Here is a 20,057-nt window from a genome sequence, read left to right on the forward strand (position 1 = left end):
TGTCCACAAGCAGAAGCTTACTGTTCAAGTATAGGAGTAGGGTAAATCCTTAAACAGAAATCTGGGGACAATCTAGTATCTAATTTACATAAGATCCTATTTCCATTTGTTAATATGCATCTTAAGTTGTATCAGGTCCTCTGAACTGCTGAGAAATAGCTTCCTTTAACTGTAGACACACAGATTAATTTAAATGAGGTAAATTGTATTCAAGGAAGTCCAACTAAGAATTTTTAATATTTGCTTGCCTGCTTTGCCTAAGCATTTTCAGGCTGACTCCATCTCAACTGTCATGTAATTTGAATCTGATCTTTTTCAAAGCTGTAGCGCTTCACTGTATTATCATAAATATGAAGTTACTACCCACTTCATAGAATGCCTGTCTTTCCTGAGGCAGCTGGTAATGGTGACCGTGCTTCCCAGTTCAACATACACAGTTGCCCTTTTAAGTTTCTGAGGAAAATTGTTGCTTGGGATCTCAGATGTCTGGCTTCAAGTATTTGTCTTATCTTGTAGCTGCTATACAGGACTAAATCAATCAGTTGTTGGGGCTAAAATTTTGTAACTGTTGCAGATGTTGTGTACTGTAATACTTCGCTCTATTGCCTACACTTTCCAGCTAAATAATGCCACGAAAGTTAACAACAGTTAAATTATGTCACATAAACCATAACTTCTGACACAAGATCCACGGTCGAACTATGTGGCAATGGTCAGTCATAATGAATGCATCTGCTTAATTTGTGTCAGTAACTAAGTGGCATTGGTGATAAGAGAGTAGGTTTTTTCATGAGTTAAAATATGTGGAAGGAAAATGGGAGGAAGGGTGACTTCTGATAAATTACCCAGATTATAAAAGGTACTGTGGGCATACTTGACACTGAGGTACAAAATATACATCTTAAAAATGAATGATTGGTGTATTACACATTACAGAAATTAATTGTATGTGTTCTGATGGCCATAACAAAATATTTTTAAGATGTTCTACAAGGTTATATTTGGATGTTTTTGTTACGTTTTTTAGATGTATAATTTGTAGTTTAATTTCTGTAACTCACTTTTAAAAACTCAGTAATGTAGTCTATGAATCTGGAATAGTGTTACAGTGAATCCCATGACAGGTCAGTCTGGATTGCAACACACAATATTATCAAATTAGACAACACAGTGAAATAATAAAATTCTTTTAGCCACATGCTTCTTAATTTTGAAGTAATATGCACTTTATATATTTACAAACAGTAAACCTTGAACTTGGTACAAATGCTCTAAACTGATTGTTGCTAGGGTAGTGTTGATCAAAACAGTTTATCAAAAAAAAAACCAACCCAAAACCTTTTGACATTTATACGCTAAAATGGCCAATAAAAAGCTTTGGGTGGATATACTCAGAGAACACTATATTTACCAATAAAGCCTTTTGTAAACATTACTTTCAAACAAAACCACAGTTCTTTTAAGCATATATTGAGAAATACCACTTTCCTACCGGTGCTCACAAAGAGACAGTTACTGGAGCCAGTGATTAACAGCAGTAATTACATTCAGGAGCATACAGACATTCAAACCCTGGGATCTATAAGCTGATAAAGAGCCACCAAATGCAGACATCCACATCACTGACACATCATGTGAAAGGTTTTACTACCCAATAGGTAAATACTATAGCAAAGCCTTCAAGGAGATTTAGAGACCCTATCACAGCTAGCGAGCTAAAAATATATGTAGCTCACATGTGGTCAAACTTGTTTAAGAAACAAAGACATATTCCAAGACTTTTTAGTTTGACTTTCCCAAACTGCTTTTCAGTGCTCTCTAAATGTCACATCACTCATTGTTCACATCCTAATGACTGTCTGCCTACATAATTAACTGCTCTTTTCTTGTCTGTCCATATTCTACCTTCTGTGTAACTCTTATTTTAGCTTTACGGGCATAACTACAACTGCATAAGAGTTCTATCTTATGGGCGCTACAAGGACATTTAGGTACTTGGGTTGCACATAGCCTAGTGCCTAGCAAGGTACCCTAGGACAAGCTGTGTCAAGTGTCCTAACAGCCAGATGGAAAACTACCTCCTACCACTTCGGTAATCTGACAAAGTCCACATTTTTGCAGACTGCACTGCTCCCTGAAAAGCACTTGTATACCTGTTCTCTCCAGACAACACCCTTTCCCCTCCTCTTCCTCCTGAAATGTATTTGTGAGACCCATTTACACATTAGTGGTCGAGTGCGTGGTAGAGAAGTTCTCCATGCGTATTCTGACCAGTTTCTCAGTGGGAACCGGACGCAGGAAGAACTTGCAGGTGAAGACTTGTCGGCAGGCCTTGCGGAAGTTTTCCGAGAGGAAAGCGTAAATGATGGGGTTGATGCAAGAGTTCCCATAGGCTAAGCAGTGAGAGATGATGCGGAAGGTGAAGGAGATGTTGTTCAGGGGAAACTGCCCAAACTCTGCCCACATCGTGATGATATGGTGTGGCAGCCAGGAGAGCAGGAACACGGCAACCACAAGAAGCACTGTCTGTGCTGTCTGGAAAAGACAAGATCATGTATTAAATGGTTGCAGTGGTCAAGCGAGTCAGTGGCACGAGTGAGTTCGCCTTCCTCCGTCAGTAGTGAAGGCAGCATAACACAGGCAACACTGATGACTGCCAGGTGGGCAGATTATGACAATATGAAAAAGGATGCTAAAAAACCCTCCTCCCTGGAAAACAAGGATTGCCTGGTTTTGGGTCAAGCAAATAACTCTATAGGGAATGGAGACAGTGCCTGTAAAACTCAAACAATACAGAGGCTGCAACAGTAATGCTATGTTACATGGAAGAGTGGAAATAATATTCCCTAACGTTTGGAGGCTGAGGAACATTAAAGCTATTGAAAATAACTGCAGGGGAAAACAGTCTGCAAGGAAACATGACACTGAAAGGAGTAACAAAGAATGACCTGAGGAGAAAGATTTTTCTAGTAGCTTCCCTCTTACAGGAGAAACCAAGAAAAACAATGCATAGAGGATTATTTTTTTAAGATACGCAGTGCTCTTTGGTTAGAAATATTCCTAGCTAGATGATTACCTGAGGGAGGCCCACTGTGCCTGTGGGATCCCAGCCTGTGTGCTGGCTGGGTTAGAGGTGTGCCCCTGCAATGCTTGCTCTCCAGTTAGGCTGGACAGCCACCATCACAAGCTGTGGTTTGTAAACCCCAAAGCTTGACCTGAGGTAAAATTTTCCTGAAAACAGCCTTCTTTGAAGTCATCATCCAAAATGAAGGTTAATATGAGGTGAGCTACTGACAGCAGCTGTGGTAGCCCCACAGCTGTGGCTGGAGAAGAGGAACAAGGGCTGAGGTGGTGTCTTGAGGGGGCTGAGGAACATGGTGGGGCAGCATGAGGGGGTGGCTGTGTGCTGCCAGGGTGGGAAGGGTGCAGGGAGAGGCAGCCGTGACCAAAGGTAGGTGGTATGAGCTGCTTGAGCTGTTTCAGTGTGAATTTTAGCAGAGTGTTTCTTTGCGTTTTGTTCCTTTTGTTGAGGGAAAATGGTAGCTTGGGGAGAGGGGCTCAGGCTGTGAGGACCCTGCGTGGGGAGAAGACTGAAGGCAAAGACTGAGGCACCTGCATTTTGGGGCTGTGAGCCCAAGTTGTCTGCTGTCCCTGAAGCAAAGGTCCTCACCAATGTAGGTGAAGTCCCTTGCCCTATGAATATTGCTGTGAAGCTAATGTTCAGGGGACCTGCAGGATGCATACCAAGAAATAACTCAATCTTTATTGAAAAGGTCTTTCTCCTTTTGAACAAAAACTCCTCAACCTGGTATAGTTAAGGGTGTGTGTTACAACAAAAGCACTCTTTTTTTATTATTTTATTTTCGTGGAAGCCTTTGAAGAGGATGAAGAATGAGTTTTATTTACTGTAAGCTACAGTAAATAAAATTAAACTATAAGTCACTTCAACTTCCTTTCTGTAAGACCCTGAGGCCTGTGGGAGCAGGACCTCCCTTTTCAAGTTTAAGGCGGCTGAGGGTGTTGCTCTTCTCTCATTTTCTACTTCTAGCACACTCAGTGAATACCTAGCAAGGCTCAGAGTTTACTGACTTAGGGCCCCTGAGAGCCCTTCCTAATGTTTTTGACAGGCTAATTCTACCTGACTTTGGGAGTTTTTCAAAAATACTAATGGTAATGGAAGGTGAGGATTTTTTTACATGTTTACTCCCTCCTTTTTGGGGTACTGTAGCAGATGCACAGCAGGTGACTTCTCTCCCCCCACTTGATTCTCAGCAAAATGTGTGCTTTTCAACTTTACTATTTAGTGTTACTCATTTGTATTTGGTCATTTTAATAAATATAACAATCTCCAAATATGCAGATGATAGCTTTCCCCTAAGGAGAACTGTTGTACAAGTAGCAAAAAAGCAACGGAGAAAAATTAGACCTTAGGCTTTGTTTCAGCTTAAGGTTTACAGCCTTACTAGTCTAGGTCAATGCTTCTGTCAATAATTCCCTTGCATGATTTTAAGTGAATAGTGTGTAATTACTTTCCTAGAAGAGGGATAATTTTCTAGTGAACAAAAACTCATTTAATCAGTGGTAATAATGGCTACATCTAGTAGTTGTTTTGTCTGCTAGAGAAGACCTGCAGGATTTTGTATCTCATTTTAAAGCACTCTGTCACTATACCTGTTATGCTAAAATGTATAAAGAGAAGTGTTAAAGACTCAGGCTTACATATATCTAACACCAAAACACCTAAAGTGGAATGATCTTTTAGGAGAAGGGAAATCTTTTCTCAGCCCCCCCAAAATACAGCAAATACAACAGCTGCTGCAATACTTCTGTATGTTCTTTTGACCTTTCTGTAGCACTGCAGAGTTGGCATGACTTGCCAAATTAAGCATGTCTCCCAGGCAGTATTTCAGTGATGACTCAAGTGGCTGGGTAGAGCTGGGCTCAGGAAGGCGATTTTTTGGATTCCCATTAAACTGGGAGGGCATTTCATGTGTCATTTGCTCCTTTCTTGGTACCCTCTGTGGCTGTGTGCTTTGGGTGAGATGGAAATTGCAGGGTGTTTTAGTAAGTCTGCCTCTCTATGGCATATGCTTGGCCTTGTTGGAAAGGTAATATGAGGAAAACCAGGAAATTATGAGTACCAGAACTAACGAAGCAAGGTTTCCTAAGGAATTATGTCTTCGATGGATTCTCTGGCGCCCTAAAAGACAGTAGCGGTACAACCAAAATACTTCTCCTAAGAGCATTTGCAGTCTTTCCCTTGTCAATGGCTCTCCAAATACTTAATAAAGTTTTACTTGTCTGGAGTCTACTTTAGTGATGGCTTTTTCTGTCTTCCTGTATCAATGAGTTAGGTATTGTGTTCATGAATGTACACTGGCTAACAGAAGGCTTCTGTATTGCAGACTAACTACCAAGATCATGTTCTGGAGACCATGACAGCATGGAGAAATGACAGAATGCTCCAGGGAAGAGCAGAGTGACGTTACTTCATGGCAGAAAGAATATAAGGTGATTAGATCTCGGTGCATAACATCGGGGCTTGTAACAGCTGATTGCAGTCCCATATGTGAGAACAGTGGGAGACACTCCTAAAATATTTATAAGCAAGTCTTATGTTTATAACCTGACTTGTTCAAAGGGGTTGGAGATACAGGGTGAAACTGCAGAAAATCTATTTGTCTTCCAGGTTCTTCTGTTTCACTTTAGAAACTGCCCTATAATGCTCTTGAAGTTTCCTAAGATTATTCAGAACTTTAAAAACCTTTTGTTTTGTTTTGTTTTTTTTTTAATGTCAAAATACTTCAAAAGCCATTTGCAGCTCTAAGAAGCTGCTATGCTTATGTGTTCTGGTATAGCTCTTTATTAAATATCTGGCTAGGGCTTACTTTATCTAGACAATTGGAGTTGGATCAGGACCTTCATATTATGCTGACCTTCCTAAGTAACAGTATGAAAACCTGCAGAACATGAGGGCACACTAGAATTCTAATTATTGTTTATAACATACGTTTAATCTGATCTTATGTCTGAGTGAATTACACTGAAATGTTTAAAGTCTATTCTGCTTGGTAGGACAGTAGTAATGTGGGGGAAGGCTAAGAGGTGCTTTACATGGCAACTGCTTTTTCTTCTACTTGTTTAACCCTGCAGAAAAATCAACTGCATGATAAAGAGGAGTTTTCTCTATGTTGGACAGGTACCATCTTTGCTCTGTTTCCATCGGGTCTGCAACAATGATCTCCTGCAATAAAAACAGATGATTATTGAAGTGCAAAAATGTATTTGGTTGGGAGCCAAAGGTACCACCTTCACTTGTCTTAGCTACATTAACAAGCCAGTTAAATCTGTTAACTTGTCTAGGAAGATGTTATTGCATCAGATCAAGATTTCTGTGCAGATAAGAGAAAACATTTGCCTACAATACAAGTAAAAAAAAAGAAGGTATTTCTGTCAAATAGGGCTCTCAAGGAAGTTTGTATTAATTTTGAAAGGCAATAACCTGTATGTTCATGCTGTACCTGGCATACTTCAGGTGCTTCTTTGTTTCACCTACTAAAATGCTGTCTGACATATGAGGTGACAAAGCATGTTCCCACATGAGTGAACAACCTCAGCTCCCAAACATCCTCAAACTGGCCACACTGGGAACCAGATGCTGTCCTTAAAAATATACTGGTATGATTAGAAGTTGATGGAACTGAAAGGCACAGATGTAGTGGTCTTGTGGGGTCTACCTTGCCCACTGTGGTATGATGGGTACTAAAAAAATTATTAATAAACAGATCCCATCCTTGGCTTTCACCAGCAATAACGGTGCTACTTTTTTACCCTCTAGCAATGTTAAGTAGCTTAGGCTTGTTACCGAGGCAACCTTTTCATAGCATCCTTCTGCTTTAATTAGGGGGCTACAAGCACTGAAATATTCTTTTGAATAAGGGATATATACCTAGATTCTTTTTTCCTTTTATTGTGAAATAACAAACCACACATTTAACATAGGGATGAGTATTAAAAAATGGGTTTGCAGTTGCTATGTATTAGCACAAAGCTGTTTCTGAGGTCCAGCTATTTGGGATTTTGCAGATGGAAAACACAGACAATACCAGAGCAATAATATACATAATTCATGAGTCAAGAAACATGGTTTGGAAATGGAACTTGTGTCTTTTTTCAAGTTAGGGACTATCTTGTTGAGATAAAGGAAACTGAAACAAAATATTATGTTTGGCTTTTATTGTGGTAACTTTGTTGTAGCTAAAACTAATGTTAATACAGACTGTGACCAGCTGCAGAGGACTGATCCAAATAGTTTGTGTACTGTTTGAGTTTGTTCAGTGGGCTGTGATAATTTGCACAGTTGCATTACTGTTGGTCTAGCTGTGCCCACTTAATGCTGGCATTCTGGTTCATCTCCAAAGGTTCAGTGGGTCCATAATAGACATGTAGAATGGCCACTACTGGATTCTCTAACTCTCTCTTAATACCCCTAGAAATCTTTCAAGCAGCTCCACAAAATAACTTAGTGCATTATTTGTTGTACAGACAAAGTAAGTATGCTTAAGGTGTACAGTGAATCAATAGCATGGTGTGAAATAGAGACTAAGAGAATAGAGACTAAGAGAATAATCATAAATATTTTTGTTTGTCAAATAAATATAACTTCTCTCTTATTTCTCCCCTTATTGTTTCTGCCATGCACAGATTGTCTAGAATTTACTTGGTTATTGTTTTTTTGTTATCTTTATAGGTGATCTGACTCTCATTTATGCTTTCCTGCTTTGCTTTTCTTTGTTTTCACTTTGATATTTTTTTTTTTTAAGCCCTGGACAAGCTATTTCTGGCTTTTAGCCTTCCCCATCCTTCAAAAAGCAATGTGAAATGTGTTTAAAAACCCTTTTTGGGGGAGATGCCTCATTCTGGAGGATGATGAGTCTTTAGCATTTAATTGTGTTTTGAGCTGTTGTCCTTGATAAGCTTCTAATGAAGTTGTCTCAACTTGTCAGGCAACTTGTCAAGGGCAAAATTAAGATTGCCCTGTAATGAGTCAAATGCTTCGAGTATTCCATGGACTTACCTATTTTTGGCAGAACTACCTGATACATTAGATTAATAAACATTCCTGAGATTAAAATATAGGGTGGACAGAGCAGTCGAAAGGTAGAGAGCTTGTCACTTTCCTGATCTAGTCATGTTTGAGACAGCTAGCTGCACATCTTTTTTCAGAGCTGATCAGACCATCCATTTGCAGTGTGTACCTCAGCCGCAAAGACATGGGAAAGAACATTCAATGAGGTTTTTATTAAACAGTACATTCTCACTAGCTTGCAGAAAAACTGGGCTTCATTAGTGAGACAACTGCTCTTTTCTCAATACGGTGGAAGTTTTTTTCCCTTTTTTTTCTTCCATGATTCTGAAGGAAGAAGCATAAAGAAGCCTATGCTTGTTCTTCCACACCGTCTTACCAGCAAATAACAACTGACCCTTCCTTTATTACTGCTTTGTGGGAGGATGGGGGATATAATGAACTTGTTTTGGACTTTAGGTCTTCCTTCCCCTACTCCCTAAAACTAATTTCAGTTAATAATGTTCTGCTGTGACTCCACAGGCAGACTTATTCTAGCTAGTGCTGCTTCTTCACACCATACTATACTTCCTCAGCCTTTGTGTGTGGGCTGGGACTTTTCTCTTTGACTTCTAATATAAAGCCTATCTGATGATGTGATTTACTGATAAATTCTTTTCTCTTGTTATGCTCCTCTCTAACTTGCATCTCCTTTTCCCTAAAGTTTGAGAGACAATTGGTGCATGTTTTGATTGCCCCAGATTTGATTTGGGTAAGCCACAGAGTTTCAGACTTGGCTATATATTGTACTTTTCCTGTAGTAAAGGCGTGGCAAAAAAGTAGTGACCCATGGTGCCTTAAGATTTTGCTTTTAGATATTGCAGGTACACTGTGCTGGTGCCCAGGAAGGACATGTAGCATAGCACAATCTACCACTGTACTGCTGGAGGTACTTACTAACTTCTGAGGAAAACAATTTTTGTGGCTTTAGATTCTGGGATCCTCTTTTCTGAAGACAGAAATCAGTCAAGAGCATCCCTTTGCTCCAAGTCCCTCTTTAAGCCAATACGCAAAGTGAAAACTGTCAGTCTATTCTCTCCTGGTGCCAGGTTCTTCTCTCCTTTGTTCACAAATCCGACTCCCTCTGATGCATTTGCAAACATCCTTTTCCTTTCTACCTGTAAAGTTCTAACAGAAACATCCCAAAGCACAATTTGATCTCCAGAAACATACTTCTAGCTTAGTGATAAATGCACAATGTTTCAAACAGCTGAATCAGAAAAGGCCATACCTATTCTTAACTAACTTAAATGTTGGACAGCAGCTTCCTCTGCTCCAGAGCAAATGCATCTGTTAATTACTTCTGAAGCACTTCTCACTGCCCTTAGGTCTTTTTTATTACACTTGAGTGTAATACTACTCTTCAGTGATCTGAAAACCACGTTGGAAGTGTTCTTTTTCGTTCTGTATTTTCTTTCTTGCAATCAGGGATGGCAGTTGGCTGTCATGAAGAAGAGGAGGGACTGAAGCAAATAGATTTTCCGTTGTTATCAGTTCATTTTGGCAACTTGCATTGCACTAAGAGGTGGACTCTTCATTTCCCAGCAGCTTGCTTGCGGTGTTCTAACTGCTCATCTGCACACCTCTCATTCTGTGATTATGTCACTAATCTCCTCTGTTGATGCCCTTAATACTGACTCACTTTGAATTCATAGATGCCTATGAGCATTGTGATATTCCTATTATCCACTAATTGGTAATGTTGCTCTCTATTCCTGCTGCCCTAGGCTCTTGTTAGCAAATAACTTGCAGGATTTCACTTCTGATTAATATATTTTTGCTGGATGGATCCCAGGATCTCCCATGTTCCTTTGCTGTACTTACTGTTGTTCAAGTGCCAAGGCCTTGAACATCACATTCATTAAGTCTCTATGAAAACCTTCCATTTGTGTGAACAGAAGCCAAAGAAATAGTTGCACATATAGGAAAGCAGTTACAGTGCAACTTTTGTCTGCCTCTCTTGGCCAAGATGTTCAGGAATACCTGTCTACCTTGAAGGAATTTTGTATGTTTTACCTCAACCTGTTCTATGACTTTCAAAATGCAGAGCTCCATGGAGTGTCCCAAATCAACTCTGTATGTATTCGCGTTTACTTAGCTCTGGGAGCAATGAACAGGTAATTTGCATGTAGGTAGATGTAAGGTGGTGAATATATAAGCTGAGGAAGAAAACAATCAGCTTCATAGAGAGAGATGTGCTTCGGACTGACCATTACAATTTTGGAGCAAGATCTTGGGCTTATGATAGTTTTGTGAGCAACTTGGTTCTCAAGTAGTGGCTAGAAGAGGGGAAATTTTAAAAAAAGTAATAAAATAAGGCAAATCAAATTTAGGAATTATTAGGAAAGGAATAGAGAACAAAACAAGAGACACTGCTCTCCCACCAGGTAAGCATGATTCACCTTTCTGTTGTAGCTAAACAACAGAAAAGCATAGTACTAATTTGTTAGCTTTAAATGGCTCCATTGGAGCTTTTGGCCTCAAGGTTCCACCACTCCTACTGCCCTTTCAAGGGAGCTTGCAAAATAGCTGTGAAATTCACATCCCCGGAAACATTCTTAGACTTGAAAAAGCATTTCAGATTGTTCAGTTTGCAAGTCTTGTTATTTGTTCTTTAAAGATGTACAGGACAAAACTGAGTAAACATTGAGGAACCCTGGTGTGCTCCAGAGGCCAGTAAAACACCACAGGGCTGTTTCTTGATCAGAATAGACCTCGGTTTGCATTAATTTCCATTGTTAAATCATCCTATTTACTGCAAATGTACGTTCAGAGTTCCTAGGGCTGGGCTCTTATGAAACGCTTTTCAACACTGTCAGACAGGGCATTGTTAACTTTCCTTGGAGCCAAATTATAGACTTGCTGTACTCTGCATAATGCAGAAAGGAAGTAACAGAACCGAAGTATACTTTATTTGTGATAGAGGGGTGCACAGGATTTCTTAGCATGTGGTCTTGCTGGCTGGCCTCAAGAAACAATTATCCAAAACTGCAAAGGGGAATCCTGCAGCATCGCACCATCTCAGTTTTAAGGTTGGCAAACTTGTGCAGCTAGTATGGCATTAAATGGGGAAACAGACAGTTATGTATCTCTTCTGCAAGCACAGTCTCAGTTCATCATGCAGAATTTCAGCTAAGCTTGCAAAAAGTCCTGAACTTCTTCCTTGATCTAATGTACAAATATTACATATAAATGGAAAAGCATATTAAATTGAGCATGTCCAACATTGACATGTAGATGGCAAGCATATATAAAAATTTGTAAACTAGGAATCTGAATTAAAGGTCAAACGCTTTTGATAATGGAATATGAAGTCAGGATGGAACAAACTTTGTGCAAGGGAAATTTTTGCCAAGTTTCAAGTGTGCATAAATTGGAAAAGTTGCTGTAGTTTCAACATAATCTTGCTGTAACTTAAAAGTCTACAAATCACAACCCAAGTGCAAACCCTTTTTTTTTTTTTTTTTTTTTTTTTTTTTAATGTATGTGCCTGGAAGATTGTATGTCATCTGTAGGATTCTGTTAAAGACAAACTTATTCCTTTCGGCGAGTGTTTGAACACTGACTTGGAGGGGGTGGCTGTCAGAGGTCTCTGGGTTATTCATAAACTGGGCCCATTCAAATAAAATGTGTTTGTAATTAACTTTAAAAAGCATGTATCTAAACACTGCTTACAGGTAGGTTGGCCTTAGAAAACAGGGCCCTCCTATCTATCCCCCTAGCCCCTACATATCTTCAAATAACATGAACTTTCAGTACAACATTGTAGCAAATGGGACAAGGATAGACAGCAGAAAGATCACAAATAATGGAAGAGATGGGAAAGGACTTTGCAAACACCATGCACAGAATGAAATCCACACTGGAACCCCAGGTATATCTTGTGGCAATGCTGTCTGGGAGACAAGAGCAGGGTCTTCAGATCCTGCTGAAGCGAAGCCTGGCATTTAAGACTTATTTGGAGAAGATGCTTCATATACCAGTGTCCTCTGGGAACTTTTTGACAAAGCTCCCTTGAGGAGAAATTGGGGGCAGTGCCACTCTGTTTTAGGTGTATGCGTCAGAGCTCCTCTTAATTGTGCAGATAGCTAAAAAACTTATAATTGTTTTAACTTTTAACTGGGTTTTGTTTCTGTACTCGGATAACAGACAGTAGGCACGCTTGTCTGCACGTGCAGCTCTGCTCGGTCCCTGGGCAACTGGTGCTCCTCTGCTGGGTGCAAACAGCGCACACCAGGTGAGTCTGTACAGAAGGCTGAGCACAGCGCTGTGGGGGCAAGTGCTGGAAAGCCATGCTGTGCCAGAAAAAGGCAGAAGGAAGTGCTAGCGAAAACAAGCAAGAGAGTTCTTAGAATAACAAATTTGTAGTACTGTAGTTCATTAAGCTTTGTTCCTGTGGGTTTGATTTATTTTTTTTTAAAGGCTTTTTTATTTTATCTTATTTTTTTAAAAAGGCATTAATACAGATTACTGTTACAATATGATCTTTAAAGAGGGAGGTTGAGATACAGTACCAAGTATCTGGCCTCCAGTAATGTACTTTACATACTCAGATTCGGTTAAATCCAGTATTATTTTGCTTTCTTTTGCTACAGCAATGCAACTGGGAAAGTCAGGCATATACTTGCACAACACAGGGACTGTTCATTTGGCCATGCTATCATCATCTCTTTAGAAATTGCCCTAGGTCTGCACCTAGCAGTCTCTCTCACTTGTTCTGTAAATATTGGCCTTATCCAGATTCACGTGTTGTTTCAAGATTCACAGGATGTACTAATAGCAGATAAAATACTGGCTGCTCTATGACCTGTCAGGTGGCTTGAATTTGGATTTGTCCCTGTAATACTTCCTTACTGCATACATTTCTGTGTTCCGTGGCTCAAACTATGTGAATTAGGATGATGTCTCTTCTGCCTGTTATCAGTGTTTACAGGATTTGGGGGTGGAGGGAATGGTATTATACTAAGGTTCCAACAAGGTCAATGAAAGCTATAGATCCAGAAATAAGTCACGACATTTTTAAAAAATCTTACCCAATATTACTGGTTTTTTTAGAAGCAGCCTACAATGGAGAATAAGAGCTATGTGTTTTCAGCTAGTGTGTGGAATGCTGCTTATGAGAAATCCCTCCCCTAAGCTCTATGGCATTTGCTGTGTTTCTTAACTATATTTTATCTTGGAAGTGTTCTACCTTGAGGAGTCTGTATAGCACAAAGCAGAAGAGATATTATAGTTTCTGGAATTCTGAATGGCAAAACAAATTGTTTGCAGTGGTAATGCAGGCAACCATTTCACTGGAAAATCTTGATCCACAAGGACTGAGTCGGCAATTTGATTCTTTTGAGACCTTTGCTTATGTATATAGCCCAGATTAATGTAGTGAGATCTGAACAAATAACTGTTTGCAAAATTTACTACTTATCTGTTTTTTAAAAAAAAAAAAAAAAGCCAAAACAACCCCAAACCCACAAACCAAACACAAAAAAACCACCAAACAGGTAAAAAACCAAACAGACCAAACCCAACCCCCCTTCCCTTAGGGGTGGGAAGAGGATAATAGCCAAAGTGTCCTGCTTTCTTGAAATTATAGGAATGAAGTAGGAACTGAGTGGTCATAGTTCCAGACTGTACTCTTTTGTACCAGTATGACACTTTGTTTTCCATATCAGTGTGGTCAAGATACAGTGAATTAACAGATGTGCGCCAAGTAATTTTATCATCTCATATTGGAAGACTTTGCTGTTGTGTTGCACTTTCTTGTGATAGATCAAGGCAATTAGGGTTTAGCCACTGAAGTCGCACGTGTATTTCAGAACAAGCTAGATATTCTGTATATGCTAAATTAAGCCTTCAAACATGGAGCATTATTCATTTGTCAAACATCTTTGAGCAAAATAAGCAAAAGCTGTTCACTTAGTCTCTGATGAAGTTTATTAATTAAAACCAAACCAAACTACTTGTCACTAATAGACCAATTAAGTACATATGAAGGAAGCTAATTTAACAGAACTGACACACACATACGAATTTCCTATTAGGTTCTAATGTGAAATTTTCTTAAGGAGATCTGCTTTAAATCATTGACACTCAATGTGTTTCAAGCATACTTTGAAAGCATATCCAGGAATTGACTGTGTCTGTACCCAAGAAAGACTAAAATGCTAAGAGAAGTGGTTGAAACAAAAAATACTTGAAATAGGTACACTAAAGATACTGTTTGGCCTGCAGAAAGGCTAGATGAGCAATTTCTACACAGAAAGTACTGGAAGGAAACAAATTGTGGAAGATGATATCTGTGTATAGAGGAATGTACTTGATTTTTCTTTCATCTGAAAGAATCACCTATGTAATTAAGCCTAACTGTGCCAAATGGAGCAAGAATTGCTACTGGGTGTTCCAGAATTATGGCCAGGGAAATACTTAAGGGGAGAGAGGAAGAAGTGCTGTACCAGTAATTTGTTTGAACAGGTGAAGTCATATCTAATCAGGAAACTCAAAGCTGAAGAAACTGTAGAGCTGTTTTTTCATCGAACTCTACAGGTCAAATCTGAAAACAATGCAAACAGATACATTTGAAAAAAATAGTGTAATAAATGAAATTCTGTACCTTACTGCTTTATGGGAAAATGACAGTAGTAATTTTTGACTGTTGGTAGCATTCTCTTCAAATATAGCAAAGAAATGGGTAGTGTGCCATTCATATATAGGTAAGGAAAGACAGGAGGGGAATTCAAACCAACCAAACTGTTTAGGGATTTGTTGATGATTTTGAGACCTAAAGCAACTTTTCAAACTTGTGAAGTCATGAAATTATTCTATGAAAAATGACAGTGCTTCTTAGCACTTTATTTGCTGTATTTTACATAAACAAAATTGTCAACAGATCTTGGTTGCCTTTTCTCATGGTAGCTGTTAAGCACACAAGACTCTGACTGCACCTTCTGCTTGTAGTCTGCACTATCTGCCCAGAAATGATACTCTTGGTTCTCAAATTTTAATTCACAGTAGTATCTCTGGCAGCATCAGTGTTCATCAGAAAGTCAGTAGGCAAAATAAGACATGGTGTTCTTCAGCGTAGTCTGTTTCATCTAGGTCTGGTGGTGTTCCTGAAACAGGCAATACATAGCAGCTAATTCTTGCATAATTTATAGCCTTAGAAAAGGTGATTAAAAGAATGTTTATCAGAACCTACTTGAAATTAGATGAGCTGGACTCATAACACTAATCTCAATAAGGTTCAGGAACAAGCAGATGAACAAAGTGGTATTTGTGAGGCTTTATGCTTACTTTGTGAACTCAGCAACTGAACCCGGAAAACATGACCAAAACACTCTAAGGGGAAAGGGAAAGTAACTACCATTAAGGAAATACTGTGCGTGGTGTATTATAACTTCTATAGTCGTCTTGTATTGTGAGATAATATTGCAAATACCACTTGAGTTCTATCCTTACAGGCAGTGTAGGTGCAAGACCAATTATGGATTGATAAACATAAGTATATTGCCAACAAAACTGAGTGTATGTTAGTGAATGTAATGAACCAGGAGAAATTAAATATAATCTATAGTTAAATCTGGTTAGGATTCATAGGCCTAAATGACTGGCAAAATCTCTGTAACAGCTCTAAATCAACTAGAAGCAGCACAGACCAGACTATTGAAACTGTAGCACAATATTGCAGAGGATACACCTGAAAGGTAATATTATTTTTGTATTAAAAACCCTTAAGTTTTGTTTGAGATGCTACTATAGCTACTAAAGTGCACAGTTAACCTCCTAAAGTACCTCTGCTTTTTCCTCAATTGGTTGACCATGAAGACATCTATGTTGATGAGAACTGTACAATTTTCTGTGATACCTTAGCTGCATACAGAACATTAACCTGCTAAGACTGGATTCTTTCCGAGATAAGGAACAGATGGCTATGTTATGTTTAGGGATATACCTTTTTGTCTCTATTACAGTAAGCCTCTTGGGCGAAAGAGAAATCAATAGAGGTACTGGTTCAGGTTATTATGAGCTATAGCTGCAGTATCCTGAAAAACTAGTATCTTGAATTCCTCATCTTGTTAGAGATCTAGATTTACAAAGGGGTCCTGTAATGCTAGTGAATAAATCACTGGACGCAACTTGTCATGCCCAGAAGTGGTTCTGTCTTTTTTTTCTGGAATCACATCAAAGCTTTGATTTCCATGTCTTGGACCCTTTTCAATCAAATGGCCACATTTGCTGTAATGACCCTCATTTTTGTCATCGACAGCATCGTGGCAACATCTTGTAGGCCTGCTCTAATGTGGCAGGTAGCTGCTGAAACTGGCCAGTGTGTTGGCTGAGAGCAAATCAAAGCACTCCCTAGTCAACTCCACTGGCTGTCACATCTGCTCAGAGGCTCACACACTGCTCATTTGGGTTGTACAGTTGCTGTGCTGCTGGTATAGACTGTGACCTGACTGTCCGACCAGCAGCTAATGATAGCACTCCATTACTTCCTGTCTTTGACTAGCGAGGTAGCCTACAGTTTCGCTTGTCACTGCGCACTCAACAAGTACAGCATTTCTGACTGAAATAGCATTTTCCCCTTTCATGTCAGGTAAATCTGATGTTGCATCACTGAAGTCGGTGAGTTTTGCTACCTGAAAACTTCTATTAATTATGGCTTATTCATGCTAAGCTTCTTAGAAAAAAAAATATTCTATCCTTAACGTTTTTCTCAGTAAATACTTGCAATTCTACTTATTTCATACAGCTTGAGCCAGGGATAACCCTGTTCTTTGGCTTGCAAAGGGATCAAACCGGGATCTGAATCCACCACCTACTTAGATGCAAACCTTAAGAAAGATCTTAAATGCAAACTGCAGCAAAACTGAAGTACTTCAGTTTCGGGGTTCTTCATGTATTTTCCTTTTAGCTTGCTGAGAAATAACCAAAACACCTAGATATTTTTCTAGTCCGAGTGTCTTACTGGCTGCCAATGTAAAAAGATAGTATTTGTGGGATTCTATTATAGCACAAAAAATCAAGGCAGTCCAGCAGGCCGGTATATAGAGATTGATATAACATTTGAATAATGGCATCATTATGTACTGAGTCTATAAAGATATAACAAACTGCCAACATGAATTCTGAACCTGAACTGAAAGACTTGTGCATGAATGACACTTCAGTATGCAGATGGAGCTTGAAAAGGCTGTTGGTTATTTTAGAAACCTGACATTTTTCTTATATTATAGTCAGCGTACAGATTAAACCAAAGATATTTACCTTCTTCTTTGATCTCTCTGACTTCTTGGAAATGTTCTTTACTTTCGTATGGAGATGATATAAAACCTTGGGGGGGAAAAAAGGAGCAATATATTGAATGGGAAATTGAATTGTGTATATTAGTATTTGAACTTCTCATACGAGCATCAAAAATTAAAAGAGTTGTTTTAGCATGACTTCAACCAAAGTTGAATTTGATACTTTGAGACTTTTAATTCTAAGCCCTCCACAGTTCTTTCTCCTTCAAGAAACAGGGTTTGGAAAAAGCATTAAAACTGCTATGCTTCCAGAAGATGTAGTTCAGCATATATTAAGAGCTCAGCTGGCACTATGCTGAAATCCACAGGAGTCTTTCCGTGGATTTTGAATTTTAGCTTGTGCCTCAAATTATCTACTTTGATTCTCTAGGTTGATTATATACAAAGGCAGAGAGCAGGCTGCCAATACTGTACCCTGGTGTGACTGTCCTGCGGCTCCTGAACGCAGCATTAACAAATGGGGCAGTTGGAGTGGGTTCTCCTTTCAGAGGGAGAGTCGTAAGCAATGTTAAGAGCACTGTAGGGAAATTCTCGGTTAACAACATCTAGAACAAGCTTCTGAAAGCTGATTACAGCACGGTAGTACCCTGGCAATCTTTATGCTTTGGCCTTTGGAGCTAACAGACTAAGTTTTCTAAAGCAATTAATGAACAAAAAAATGCCTCTATTAAATGCAGCTCACCTTCCAGTTGCTGCTGTCTCACCTAGGGCAGTGAGAGGACAAAGAGCTGGAGCTACAGTGACAGGAATTAAGAGCTCTAGTGGCTTTTTCCTCTTGTGACAAGCAAGGCCTGAGGTTTAGAGATTTTTAGCTTAAATCTAAGTGCATTGTCCTGTCCTTAGCACTGATGATAGCAGAACAGATTAGTATTGAAAGTAATGTGGTTTTTTTTGATTAAACAGACATGAACTTAAATTCCAGGAAAACTTTTTTTTTTTTTTTTTTTTTCCCCCCCTGAGAGGGCAGACCTGCAACTGACCAGTGACAAGGAAGTCCAGTCCCTGGCAGTCTGTGCACAATAGGGTATTAATTGAAAATTTACAGAAGACTTATTCTGCATGCTAGCACAACTCATTGACTTACTATCAGTCTTAAACATGCTAAAGATCAGTAAGGGGAAACAAAAAATTTAAGTGATGATAGCAGTCCACAAGAAGAAAGGAAGAGATTTCTTGCTAAATAAAACTCTGATCCTAAGATCTCTTTTTGCAAGTCTTTGCAAGACACAGTGTCTGAGCTTTGTTTCAAAAAAAAACCAAAAAAACAAAAAACCAAAACCCCAAACAAACAAACAAAAAACAGAAAAGAAAGAAATCGGGGTGATGTCTTTATCTAATACTGTTGCTGTACACTCTCTGCATAGTTTCTCCCTCCATGGGTTTTTCCTCTTGCCAGGAACAAACATTTATTACCAAGAAAGAACAAACTGAAAAATAGGAAAAACAGCAAGAGTCTTTAGGGGATTTGGGTGTCAGGCTGAGTGTCAACTTAGCAGTTGTAAACTTTTTTGTGTGCTGGTGTAATTTCACTCTCTGTTTTCCTTCCCTCCCCCTGCCTCAGAGAAGTATTCTGTACCAGGAGAGAATATGGAAAGAACTGGATCTATTATTTGTTGGCTGGGTAGCTTGAGTGTACACATCCAAGCCACCAAGAGTCTGGGAGGGATCTTTCCCTCCATTTAAACATTACTCACGTTCCTCTCACCCACCTTGGCATAGCAGCAGGTGATGAGCACCAGGGGCAGGAGGTAGCCCACCAGCAGGATGGTAATCTTGTACATCTGCTTGGCTGTTGAACCGTCTGCCCAGTGCTCCCAGCAGAAGGAGCTGTTGGGTGCTTGCTGATGACCGCTCATGAGCGCCTGGTGCTGGGCTACAGGGATGGCAATGAGTAGAGACAGCAGCCAAATGACACCCACGCCGAGGGCAGCGTTGCGCTTGCTGCGGATGCAGGGTGAACGCTTGGCATGGACCACGGCAATGTATCTGTCCACAGACATAGCCACCAGAGTAAAGATGCTGACCAGCATTGTTGCCATGGCCAAGTAGTGAACCCACTTGCAAAAGAAGGCGCCGAAGATCCACTCTGGCAGGGAGTAGATAGTGGCCTGGAAGGGGACGCAGAAGAGCAGAAAGGAGAAGTCTGCGATGCTCAAGTTCAGAATGAAGATGTTGGTAGCGCTGCGGGATGGGCGTCCCCCAGGCCGGAGACGCCCCAAAACAACCAACACCAATGTGTTTCCCACCATTCCCAGGAGGAAAATCAACCCAAAAAGCACCGGTACAATCACCACCTCTGGGCCACCCCTGGTTGCTGCTGACCAGCATGTTGGGGCCCGTGTTTGGTTAGTCTCAAGGCTGCACTTGCTTGTGTTGGCTCCGAGGGAAAGCACAAATTTGTCTTCCTGCTCCTCCATGGAGCCAGGCTGCTCGGAAGGCAGGGAGCAGTCGCTGTAGCCCTGACTGCTATTGGGCAGGTCTATGTTTGTTAGTGGTGGCCAGTGGATGAATGCTTGGGTTTTCCAATGCTCTGTGTCTTTCCTTTGGGGAGCAATTTTCTTCAGATGATTCTTCTAAGCTCTGTCTGTCTCTGGTGCAGATTCTTCCAGGAATGGCAAAAAAGGGGGTTGAGG

At 39.9% G+C, this 20,057-nt stretch overlaps 1 protein-coding gene across 1 annotated transcript; it reads right to left on the reverse strand.

Annotated features, from left to right (window-relative positions):
* Positions 1 to 2,217: 2,217 nt before the first annotated feature.
* LOC309594345 (galanin receptor type 1-like) lies at positions 2,218 to 19,841 on the reverse strand (the record flags this gene model as incomplete). Its single annotated transcript, XM_082319978.1, has 3 exons — positions 2,218 to 2,535; positions 17,387 to 17,452; positions 19,134 to 19,841. 3 exons carry the CDS (start codon positions 19,839 to 19,841, stop codon positions 2,218 to 2,220), a joined length of 1,092 nt encoding a protein of 363 aa, XP_082176104.1.
* Positions 19,842 to 20,057: the final 216 nt, after the last annotated feature.

Source organism: Platalea leucorodia (assembly GCF_965183815.1).
Source record: "Platalea leucorodia genome assembly, chromosome: 8".
Lineage (NCBI taxonomy): Eukaryota > Metazoa > Chordata > Aves > Pelecaniformes > Threskiornithidae > Platalea > Platalea leucorodia.